The sequence below is a fragment of the Triturus cristatus genome, chromosome 4_1 (assembly GCF_964204655.1).
Source record: "Triturus cristatus chromosome 4_1, aTriCri1.1, whole genome shotgun sequence".
NCBI lineage: Eukaryota > Metazoa > Chordata > Amphibia > Caudata > Salamandridae > Triturus > Triturus cristatus.
In genome coordinates, this window is record NC_140585.1 from 484,859,378 (window position 1) to 484,872,239 (window position 12,862).

The window sequence follows — 12,862 nt, forward strand, 5'->3', positions numbered from 1 at the left end:
TTCCCTTTCATCAAGGGAAAGCTGGTTCAGGTGTTCACGGACAACACCAATCCCATGTGGTACTGCAACAAACTTTGCGGGTGGGGTCCTGTAATCTTTGTCAGGAGGCCCTGCGTCTCTGGGCATGTCTGAAACAACATGGAATATCCCTGGTGGTTCAGCACCTGACAGGTTCTATGAATGACAGGGCGGACGAACTTAGCCTGCCGTCGATGCCTGGCTGTTCACTAATGGCTTCTCCATCTAGAGGTGGCACATGGTGTCTTTTGGAAGCGGGGATAGCCTTGGTTAGATCTGTTCGACTCTGCAGAGAAAGCTTATCGGCAACACTTTTCATCTCTAGTGGAGCTCATGTGTCCTGTACACCCTTTTGCCAAAACCACTCCTGTCCAGAGTGCTCAAGAAGATCAGGAGCGACTGGGTCCAAGTCATTCTTGTGGCCACCGACTGGGCACGGGGAGTCTGATATCCAGAGCTTTTCCAACTGAGCGTCGATCCTCCGACCAGGCTTCCTCTTGGGGATGATCTTCTGTCATAGCAGCAGGGGAGGGTCCTCCACCTCAGCCTGTTAACTCTAAGCCTTCTTGCATGGAGATTGAGCGGCCACAGTTGACAGTATTAGACTTTCCTCCCAAAGTCTGAGATGTGATTTTGGCTGCCGATTGTCCCTCTACCAAGACTGGATATTCCTGCTGGTGGCAGAAATAAGTAAAATATTGTACAGAAAGATCTGTTGACCCTCTCTCAAGTCCTTCTCTTTATTTTGACCCTTGCCCAGAAGGGCTCTGCTCTGGGCACTCTTAAAAGGGCACCTTTCGGCCTTGCCTGCCTTCTTGAGGCTGCCAGACCAAACAGATTTCTTAAGGCGTTTGTACATATGTTCCCACCTGCCCCATTCATGTTGCCTCAGTGTGACCTTACTTTGGTTCTCACCTTTCTGATGTGCACTCCGTTCGAATCTCTGCACAACTGCCACCTCCGACTATTTTCTATCAAAACAGACTTTTTAGTGACAATAACTTCCTCCAGGTTGGTGAGTGAATTTTAGGCTCTGTCATCCAAGCCTCTTTACCTGACCTCTTTCCCTGATAAGTTGGTGCTTTGCACTAGGGCCTCTTTCTTTCCAAAAGTGGTAACACCATTCCACATGGGGCAATCTGTCACCTTAGCCACTTTCTATGCTCCTCCGCACACCTCTAAAGAGGAATGACTCCACCATCTGGACCCAAAAAGAGCGTTGTCATTCTACCTTGACTGCACTAAAGAGTTCCCGATGAACGACCAACACTTGGCGGGGTACGTTGGATCAAAGAAATGTTGTACAGTGCAGGACTGTCTCGCAGTGGGTCATCCTCGCATCAAAATTTGCTACACTCTGGCCAAGAAACAGCCGCTTGAAGGCTTAAGAGCTCATTCCACCATAGCTGAGGCTGTGACCACAGCGTTGCAACGTGGTGTTCCAGTCCTTGCCATTTGCCAGGCAGCAACGTGGGCGTCACTGCACACGTTCACTAAGCACTTCTGACTGACCAGTCAAGTCTGCAGGATGGCCTTTTTGGCTGCTCTGGCTTGCAGGACTTCCTGGTCTAAACGTGTCTGCAGTCCCTCCACCGGGGATGGTATTGCTTGAGTATCTGTTCTGATGTAAGAAATCTGTAGCTAGATGTCTCTATCAGATGGACAGGCTTACCTTTGATAACGCCTTATCTGGTAGAGATGCAATCTAGCAGCAGATTCCTTACCGACTCACCCATCCTGCCCTCAGTGTGGACAGGATTTTAGGGCCAGGGCTGATACCTGTCAGAGTCCTAGTTGTTCTAAACACACCACGGTCAGTGCACTTCAGGACTCCGCCTTCCTGGTGTGGAAAGTCAAGAAAAGTAACTGATGTCAGCGTGCTGAGGTGGCGCCTATATAGGTGACGCCGATGTCACTTCCGGCGCGGACGACACGGACGATGCCACACGGAGCCGACCGACACTACGTACTGATGCGTGAGGGTATTGCTCTTGAAACCGTCTTCCGGATCCAGCCCGATGCCTGGGATATTGTAAGGTAAGAAATATGCGGCTAGATTTTCTCTACCCGATAGAACGTTACCGAAGGTAAGTTACTTGTCCATTAGGTAGATAGTAGGTTTATTTGTTTGTTTGCTCTTACATAGTTGTTTATGACCGATTTGGTCTGTGTTTTAAAATAAAGTTTTAGTATGACGAAAGTGGGTTAATAATTGAAGGGGTTTTTTCTAATGGATACATGTACCTGCAGATTCCTCACCTTTTGAATCGCCTTAGGTGCCTTCTGATCTGCAAAATTTGAAATAGCTCCCACATGGCAGCAGGTAGCACTCGACTCCACCTCACCGCCAGCAATCACACCAAACTTAACATTACTGGAGAAATATAAGCACCACTGGCGACAGTTTCTAGTTTTCATTCAAAGTGGAAAAGATTGCTCTCCTTGACCACTTTCTCATTATCAAACTATCAGTACTACAGTGCGGACAGAATGTTACCACCTAAAAACTCTGGGTCAAAGAGTGCCAGTCCTGCCATAGACAGATGTCCATTTTAGATCCCTACTAGGTAGATGTCTGTGGTATCTGGAGCCGAGACTGAACTCCAGGTTGTGTGGTAAATGTAGCCTCATAAACCCAAAGGCCATTGCGGAGAGGGAGTCCAAGCTGTTCAAGTTAGGGGTCCATGATGCCCACTGAGCCCAGAAACCTACCAGATATTGTTCCCACTCTGGAAGTCTTGTTTGCCATCCATATGCAAATCTTGCAAGATGTTGATAGAAGTCGTAAATGAAACCTAAGAAGCACTGGAGGAAGGACTCTTTGACGCCATTGCAATGCTAATTTTCTGGTGCTACAAAATGTAAGTAGCCTATATGCTTCCCTAAAAGTGGACTTAAAAACCTGTCAGGGCCCTCCTCAGAGGAGGTGGCATAGTTGATGGCTATTCTTTGAAGGGTGCAGAAGTGTTAGAAATATCCTTGTCCGCGGTATATAGCAAACACAAATATTGTGACAGATGCTATACCCAGCATCTTTAGTCTCTGAGCGTGTGCTGCCAATTAGTGACCTGTTAATAGAGTGCACTTCTGGTAGCCTTTGAGATCAAAGGCCTTTGGTCCCCAAAGCAGCAGAAAGGTCACATCAATTTGCTCAAGCTCCAGGCAGTCAATGTACCCTTCCCAGCATCCTTGCTCTCTATCTGCGGGAAGTCCGTGCAGGTCATTACAGACCAATAGCCTGCTGTGTGGCAAGCCAACAAACCGGGAGTAGTTGGCTTGTGCCACTTGTGCCTGAAAGCACTGAAGTTGTATGCTTGGGGTCAAGCTCACATGTTCTAGCTGGTCGTCAGCCACCTGAAGGGCTACTTGAATGTGAGAGTGATCAACCTAAGTCATTGCCACCTAGCTCACTATGAATGGTGGCTGTATTGTGAAGTAGCTCAAGACATTGTCGCTCTTGGGTGCATTCATCCGGCGGATTTCTTCTCCACGGCAGTAAACATTCTGTGCTCTAAAGTTTCTGCAGGGAGCTGTAGCTAAGGTGTTCTGTCTGACACAGGACTTTCCACTTTCATTATGCATTCTCACCTGTCCTATTAATTCCTCGCTTTCTGAAGATAATGCATCAACACCGGGGGCAGATGATGTTGATCGTATTGTTCCTCTTCCTTTCAAGTTAGACCTTCTCTATCAGTTGAAGGGGTAGGTCTTGCAACTCTAAATCACAAGGTCTTGCACCCAAGCCTCAAAAGCCTCCACCTTCATCCCTAGAAATTGAGTGATGCGATTTGAGAGCATTCAACTTACCAGCAGGGGTTGTGAATACCGCCCTTCCATGAAATCTGTGTATTGGTCATGTTATTCTTCTTGATGCACCAGAAAGAGTGTGAACACCTTTAAGGTGTCTTTCATATTTCACTTTGTTTTTCCTTTTTATTCCAGTAAACCCTTTCTGTGAGCACAGTTAAGAGTCACTACTCATGCCTTTGTGTTTACCTGATCAACCCTCCTTGTTTAAATATCCAATTGTAATGAGGTTTCTTTAAAGGGTTGGCAAAAATATTTTATCCTTCACTCTCAATAGCACCTAGGGGCCTCTTATTCTGTCTGGTGCTCACCTACCTGAAGAGATCCCAATTAGATCCCTGGCATAGCTGCTGGTTGACTTAACGCATTAAAGAGCTGCAGGCATTGTGCGTTCATTTTCCATTCACATCTTGTTTTCTAGACAAGTTAGTTCTGAGGACAAAAGCTTAATTTCTACCAAGAGTGGTGACCTCATTCCACATATGTTAGTAGGTCACATTTGCCTAGCTTGTATCTGCCACCTCATCCCAATGAGGAGGAGCATAGACTCAACCTCTGTATCCCCAAAGAGCACTGAGCTTCTACTTGGATATGACCAGGTAATACTAAATTAATGAGCCACTGTTCACATACAGGGCCATTCAGAGGAGGTCACTCACCAGATGGATTGTGTTGAGCATTTAGATCTCCTACACTCTTTCCAAGAAAGACCCTCCAGAGGGCATCAAAGCCCATTCCTTCATGGAGAACCCCACGTAGCATTGTCCATGGGTGTTCATATAGGGATATCTGCTAGGTTTCAAAAAGGACTTCAATCCAAACCTTCACCAGGTATTACTGCCTTGATTGTGAAGAATGTGGTAAACCCACTTTGCTAGATCTGTCCTGAAGGACTTCTAATTTTAACCAGTTTCTCAGTCCTGCCAACATGGAGGTACTGCAATGGCATGATTTCGAATGGTGAGGTATCTGCAGTTAGAATTGTTCATCAGCGGAACAAGGTATTTACCTCAGTAATGATCTTTCTCGTGGATCCTCTGTCTACCTGCAGAATCGTCATCGATCCCACCCACATCTGAGAAATGGTTTAGGCCTATTAATAAGGTCTCTCTCTAGATGTGATGCATTGCATAAATTACCAATATACTTTTTCTCATCTCGGTCTCTTGGGCTTCTAAAAAATGGTCAAGGGTCTGATGTCTGTGTGCCGGGGCAGTGCTTTTAGGGCTCTGGTGTCGACATGTCCAGAATGGGTCCCAGTATTGAGACGAAGTCGAGCATCATCTGCCAGCACAGGAAAGCCATTTCAAATGTTTGGAATCCAGCCTGGTGCGTTGACAAGATTGAAATAGTGACAGATCTGCAAACTGATAGTGTGTGCACTAGAAGGATCGCTAGCGAAGGTAAGTTGTTTGATTCTGTAGTAGTAGTTACATGATGTATTTGTTGATTAAGAGTTCTGCAATGAGTGTGGCATTAGTTCTAGGTAATAGTAGGCAAAACATGATGGGTAGGAAGGCTACTCAGAGCAACTGACAGTAGTTTCGAATATTTCCAAGCATTGCTTCCATCCTTTTGTGTGTTTGCTTAAAATCAACACATTCGCAATTTAACAATATTCTGACCACCAAAAGAGTCTTTTCCATTTTTATTTATGACTATTTGAAGAACAGAGACAAAAAGTGGAAGAAAAAGGCAAGTCTTAAATCTGAGACTGGAACTAGGACTCGCACTCATACCACATTTAACATCAGAAAACCAAAATTGCTTTATGTATTTTCAAGTATGCTGAAGTCTACCTCTTTGGTTAAGGTAGCAGATATCTGGGTGGAAATGTGGTAGTCGGGGATAAGGCATTAAAAAATATTTGCCTTTTTTGTTGTCTATTTTCTTTAGTGTGTGGTTGTCGGGGATTAGGCATTAAAAAATATTTCCTTTTTTGTTGTCTATTTTCTTTAGTGTGTGGTTGGAGGTTGCAATGCAAGTTTTGCCTCTCAGGGGGGATTAGCACGACATGTACCAACTCACTTCAGTCAACAGAATTCCTCAAAAGTTTCAAGTCAACCAAAAGCTAAAGAAGAATCTCCTTCCAAAGCGTCTATGAATAAAAGAAGAAAGCTGAAGAATAAAAGGAAACGCACATTACGTAAGTGTTTAGAATTTAATGTGCCAATATGTAATGCTTTTTCTGTACGGGAAGTGTTCAAAACAATTTGGGAATACGGTCACTGAAATAATTCAAATTATTTTATCCAGTATATAGAAGAGTTCCTTCATGCTAACTTGTTCTTTCAACTGTTTACAGGTGGTTGTTGTAGACATTTTTATTTGTTTGATTTTAGTACCTAACTTAGTACCTTGCCCCGCTTTTTTCTTTTTAAATTATACCCATACTAAATATGTAGATGTAAAGAAAATACCAGCCCTTGCTGAACCCTGGAGCAGTAAATCAGTTTTAGGGCTGGTGCACACTGGCACCTGCAACAGCATTCAGAGAGATTGTCCAGGGCTGGCGAAGAAAAAACAAGAAACCAAACACTGTAGAGTATGCATTACTGTACAAATTCAAGCTTTCAGTTTACTGCTTCAGTGCTCAAAGCTGGAAGAAGCAGTGTTCCTGCCCCGAGGGTCTGCCTAGGTACCTGCAGCAAAGCAAGACAGCAGCTTAAGGTAAGTTTAAAAAAAAAAAAAACTGAAATATTTAATTGTGCGTTTGTGTGAGTAACGGGGGAATAGGTGATAGTGAGTGATAATGTGTGAGGGTGACAGTGAGTGAGAATGGGTATGAGGCAATGAGAGAATGTGAAAGAATGAGTGTGAGTGAAGGTGTGAGATAAGTGTGAGTGAATGAATGTTTGTATGTGTTTAGCGTGTGAGTCTGCCAAAGATTTTGGCATACAGGAGGTAGTTCTTGGTCGTGGAGAGACACCAATTGCAAAATGCTGATGTATTGGATGTAATTCTTGTCAAGTGGGTTACTTTGTGGCACATTAAGTGTAATTCTTGGGTTATGGGACACGTGGCAAAAGGCTAGTGCTAGTATATTAGACGTAATTCTTGGCATAAGGAGAACCTGTGGCACAATTCTCGTGCTGGTATATTGGTTAATTCTTAGTGTATGAGACTTGTAGGGCAAGATGCTGCCAATAATTGGCTTTAGGATGGATATTGGCCAGTCTTTATGGGAGGTTACAAATAAAGACAAGGCGCTACTAAGGAGGGACTAGCAAGCCGATTACCAAATCAGAAGCCAGCATTTACAAAGGACAGAGACACAAGCCAATGAAAAATATGGGCAAAGAGTGGGCTGAGCTTGTAGTGCATACTCTAATACAGCATGCCTCGCAGAGCAGCATGTGCTCTGCCCAGGCTCGACCTAAAAAGAAGTTAAATTATGACTTATGAACACATTTCTACCCTAGATCATACAATTTATCTCAAGATCTGCCCTCAAGATTATTACTAGACTATTGGTCCATCTCTGTTGTTTTGCCGACTTTTTCTAGAGATACTACATTCCTCAATTCGTGAACTTATTTATTTTATTTAAGTAGTGTGGACCTCTCTTGATTATGTTGTTGTTTTGCTTCTCTGTTTTATTATTTCTGATAGTTTGTAAAGCGCTCTGATACCCTCCAGGTCTTGTTTGTGCTATATCAAACTTTAGAAATAAATAAGTAGTTTTTTATTTGCAGTGTGAGATGTGCCGCCATAATTTCAGATTCACAACTTCAAATAAAATTAATTTCTTATTCCAAACTTTGGATTTTGTACAGTTTCAGATTACTAGTTTGAGATTCCATAATGAATGTTGAGCAGGAATGTACATTAGATAGGGTATTACAGATATGCATATATTTAAGATTAAGCTAAAAGCAACAGGGATTCTTCTAACTGCAGATTCATCATCTTTAGAATCCTCCCATGTACCAGAAAGGATCAGGAGATATTTTTTAGCAATCCCTCCTGCTTGCGAGTAGGTGTGGCTGTGTGGGGACTTAATACTACCTTGGAAGTGACGGAGTCGAGCCTCACTCCACTTCCAAGTCACTTACCATTCTCAATCACTGTTGGGAGGTTGACCTACATGCACTCTGGACATCATAGTCACTAACTCTTCCCTCATTGTTGCTGATCCCGCTTGCCCATTGATGTGGTCAGACCACTCTAGGATTCTTTTTCGGATGAACAGCTGCCTTGGACAACTAGTGACTGGACGTCCCTTGAACAGTCTTCAAAGGCGCTGGCATAAAGTCACGTAGGATTCTTGTAGTAAATTATACGTCCCACTGCTTTTTCATGAACAAATGGACGTCATTATGAAACTTAAGGCCTTTAATGATACCTTGAGTGAGGTGATAGATGGGTTGGCTCCCATGACATTCCAGCTTAGTAACTCTCGGGAAAAAAAGGGAAGACTGGTACACTGTTGACTTAGGCAGTGAAAAATCTAGTTGTAAATGCCTAGAAAAATCCTGGCGTTAATCCCAACTAGAAAGTGAAGACTTAAATTAAATTGGCCCTCACCACCTACCATAAGAATTTTTAAAAAGGCGCGTAAAGTTCACATTATAACTAAACTTAATCAGGCAGGAAATTCATCAAAGGATCTCTATAAAATTCTGAACTCCTTCACCAATCCCACTGCATGCGCCTAACAGATTATCCCCTCGCAGGGACTGTGTGATAGTTTAGTGGTGTACTTTGATGACAAAATCAACTTAATCTATAATCAATTTCCCCAAAACACTGATCATGTGCTGCCTTTTCACCCTGTATCTGTACCGATTGAAGGCTTAGGTGAAGGCCTGAATCAATTTAATCCTATTCAGGTCTCGCAGGTGGAAGCCATGTGAAAAATGGCTAAATCCGGATCTCCTCTGGATGTTATGCCCGCCCACAAATATGCTCTCCTTGCCCCTCTCGTGGCCGCCCCTATTGCTGAGATCTTGAACACCTCTTTAAGAGAGGGTAGTCTGCCTCTGGATTGGAAGGCCGCCCAAGTGCTTCCTATTAAGAAGAAAGATCAGGTGCTGGCCGAAGTACTCTCCAATTACCGACCCATCTCGCTTCTTCCACTCATGAGCAAGATGGCGGAGAGGTATGTTAATACCAAATTAATGAACTACCTAGATGGCAATGGCATCCTTTATCCCTCACAGTCTGTGTTCAGATCCAACCATTCCACAGAGACGACTCTCATCGGGGTCACTGATTACATCAAATTGGCCTTGGATGATAATAAAGCAGTGCTGTTGGTCTTGTTGGATCTGACAGCAGCCTTTGACATGGTCTCATCAGAAACTGATATTGCGACTGAGAGAGGTCAGTCTGCAGGGACAAGCTCTTGACAGGTTTGTAAGCTTCTTAAACCAGCGCTCTCAGACCATCCACCTAGGCCCTTTCCGATCCCAAACCTTGAAGCTCACTAAGGGGGTTCCCCAGGGCTCCTGTTTGAGCCCGACTCTGTTTAATATCTATGTAGCCCCCCTTGCTAAACTCATCCGGGAGTACGGATTTACACTGTTCTCCTATGCGGACGACACACAACTACTCCTGTCCTTTGATAAAGACATGGAGTTAGTTTATCAGCGCTTTGCTAGGGGCATGTTAGCCATATCAGCGTGGATGATGGAACGTTTCTTATAGCTAAATGCGACAAAAACTGAAATCTTGCTGTTTGGCACTGCACAAACCACCTGGTCCCCTGAGTGGTGTCCAACATGGTTGGGCCCTGCTCCCTCTCCAACCTCTGTGGCAAAAAATCCAGGGGTACGGCTGGATGCACAGTTCTCTATGAAGGATCAAATCTTGGCCACTGTAGGGACCTGCTACCATACGCTGAGCCTTCTGCGTGGAATGTTCTTATGGCTGCCCCTTTCTGTACACAGAACCTTAATTCAGACTCTGATTATTGGTCGCCTGGACTACTGCAGTGTTTTATTGGCAGCCGTGAACGAATCACTGCTTAGCAGACTGCAGATGGTCCAGAATGTGGCAGCACGCCCGACCCTTAAGAAACCACCTCACACCTCCCCTGGGCCATTGTTGAAACTTCTCCACTGACTCCCTATTCGCCAGAGAATTACATTTAAAAGCTACGCTGTCTTGCCCATAAAGCTTTGTATGGTGCGCGCCCAAGCTATCTGGCACACAAGTTCAAAGTTTACTGTCCGAATCGTCGTCTTAGGTCGGAAGGCAAGGGGCTGCTAGTGGTCCCTTGCTTTAGGAAAAACCGATAAGGAATCAAAACTGTGGCCTATCTGACTCTGAAATACAGGAACACCCTACCGGAGGACTTGCGCAATTGGCCCAGCCACATCCGCTTCAGGAAACTCCTGAAGACGGAATTATTCAAAGTCTAAGATGTGGTCGCTTGTGCCTGTTTGGCTCTCGCTCTTCGGCAGTGCAGAGATACCCCTTCGGGGGTGATTCCTGTGCTTTATAAATTCGCTACATACATACCAATTACTTCTCGAAGTCTTCCGGTAAGTCAAAGGTGAAAACATGCCATAAGGGCAATAAAGCCAAGTGGGACTCTTCCCTGTCTTGCCACTTCAAAGTTTCGCGAGAAGTCACAATGGCAGCACTCGAAGGTTCCATCATCTTCTGACTCTTTGACTCTGAGCTAGACCTGCATTAGGTTTCGGCGTGTGCCCAATGTCCTTGGCCATCGTCGATTGTGCAGCAGATAGCTGCTTAGAGGAAGCCATGCTTAATATTTTCCAGAAGCTACTGGCTCCATGTGGTGCGCCTTTGGTTCTTATGGTGCAGTAGGGGCCAACAGTTGGACTTTTTCTGTTTCCCTTTAGTATGCCTTTGGAAAGAGAATTGTCTTTTTGGCTAGTTTACTCTTACAATCCTTGAACCCAATGTGCCTTCTCAACAGACACACTTATGCCTTACGGGACATAACCAGCGAGACCTTGCTGGCTATCCCTGGAGACCTCAGGACCTCACTGGCCCTAATGTTCCAGTACAGACTGGATGCATCAAAGTATGTGTTATGTGCAGGCCTGGACACCACACAGCATAGGTCCTGCTCTTGGCACCAGTGTGGTCCTTTGACGACAAACCTGACTTGAATCAGCCGGGTTTTCAGCAGATGTCCAAGCACTGTGATTATTGCCCCATCCAGGCAACTCCTCCCACAATAAAATTTAGGGGCTATTCCAGGGCCTAGCTTACCAACAGCATCAACTTTCCCAGCCGGCAGCAGCCGCAGCAAGCTCAGGCCTTTTAGGCCAGAGGCTGTGGTGGTGGTTGAGGCGGTTCCCTTTAACAGTGACCGCTATCCTGCAACTGCTCCTTCTTTGCTGCAGCAGTTTCCAATCTGCTTTTATTTGCCTTCCCAGACCCACAACCAGCCGGTAGGGGGCAGAATATAATATTTCCTCCTGTGCTGGAAATCCATTACATCAGATTGATGGGTTTTACATCTTGTTTACAGGGACTACGACCGTCTTTCATTTGGTCTTGGAGAGCGATGTTGCTGCCCAGAGTGATTTGCGGTGAACCATACCGCTATCCTAATGAATAAGTCAAGCTCCTGAAGGCAAGAAGCACTGTTGAGAGGGTGCTAAACTCTGGGAGGGATGCCATTTGCATTACTTGTGCAGAAGGAAGACAAAAGCCTCAGGCCTGTACTATACCTTCTGAGGAAGATGAAGCTCAGCAGGCTCATGCTTGCTCAGATCCTCTATGCTCCCGTTCCATGGGATTTTATGGTGTCCTTAAGGATGAGCATTGTCATGTACCTGTCCAACAGCCCCACAAATACTATCTGTGGTTTACATTGTTTGAATGCTTCCAATTTGCCGTGCTGCCCTTTAGTCTTACTTCAACGCATCAGGTGTTTGAGAGTGATGTTGGTTGCAGCTTATGTTCGTACTTCAGGGATGCATGTATTTCTGTACCTTGACAACTGGTTGCTAAAGGCGGACTCGCTGCAATCGGTTACAGACCTCTTACGAATGACGGGGCTCTTGAGCTCCTTGGGGTTTTCCATCAGCAAGCTAAAGTCCCATCCGAGCCCTTTGCAGAGGGTTCCCCTCATAGTGGCTATCCTGGATTTTGTAGCATTCAAGGCCTTTCCACCTCTGTAGCGAATCTGGGACTTTCAGGATATGATCCTGGTGTTTCAGGCTCTGCCCTGTGGCTTTTTTGAGGATGATGTTGAGGTTTTTTGGGTGCCCTGGCTGTGTCGCTGTCCAGATGGCACATGCAGACCTAGCAATGGAACCTAAAGTGTTAGTGGGCCCAGCACTAGGGTTGCTTACCTGATTTCGTAGGCGGCGACTCAAGACTTCATGTGGTCGCAGACCAGCTTTAACTTGACAAATTGGCAGGCCATTCTCACTTATGTCACTGTTGTAATGGATGCTTCACTATTTGTTTCGGGAGGCTATCTGTGAGAGGTGGAGATTGGGGGAGGGAACTGTGGCTATGGTCTCCCGGGAGTTACAGCCCCACATCATCTTTCAGGAGCTGTGGTGATCTGTCTCGCCCTCAAAGTCTTCCAACTGACCGTCAAGGAAAGGTTGGTTATGGTCCTAATAGACAATACTACTTCCCTGTGGTACTGCAACAAGAAGGGTATGGTGGGGTACCGGATCTGGTGCTAGGAGGCACTACATCTCTTGAGGTGGCTTGACCAGCAGATTTTTTTTGGTAGCAGCCACCTAGCAAGTCCATGAATACTATAGCAGATTAGCTGAGCAGCCATCATCTGGTGAACAACAAGTGACGACTGAATGCCTAGGTGGCAGGAGGGCATCTTACATCATTGGGTCGTGCACAGGCTAGATTGGTTTGCCACTGTTGAAAATGTGCAGTGTCAAAGCTTCTATGCATTGGAGTTTCCTCCAAAACGTTTATTGAAGACTCATTCTGTCTGTGATGGGACTATGGTCTGCCATATGCTTTTCCGCGCTTCCTTTCATGCTTCGAGTTCTGAGGAAAGCCAGTACAGATCAGGCCCAAATCCTTATAATATCCTTAGACTGATCCAATAGAGTGTTGTACTCCCTTGAGCATT

At 45.2% G+C, this 12,862-nt stretch overlaps 1 protein-coding gene across 3 annotated transcripts in view; it reads left to right on the forward strand.

Annotated features, from left to right (window-relative positions):
* Nucleotides 1-12,862, forward strand: part of AEBP2 (AE binding protein 2) — a 407,512-nt gene that overhangs the window by 225,046 nt on the left and 169,604 nt on the right. For all 3 annotated transcript variants that reach the window (XM_085652711.1, XM_085652710.1, XM_085652712.1), the window contains exon 4: nt 5,785-5,971. In XM_085652711.1, the coding sequence (XP_085508837.1) occupies nt 5,785-5,971 (187 nt within the window). The remainder of the gene's footprint in view (nt 1-5,784; nt 5,972-12,862) is intronic.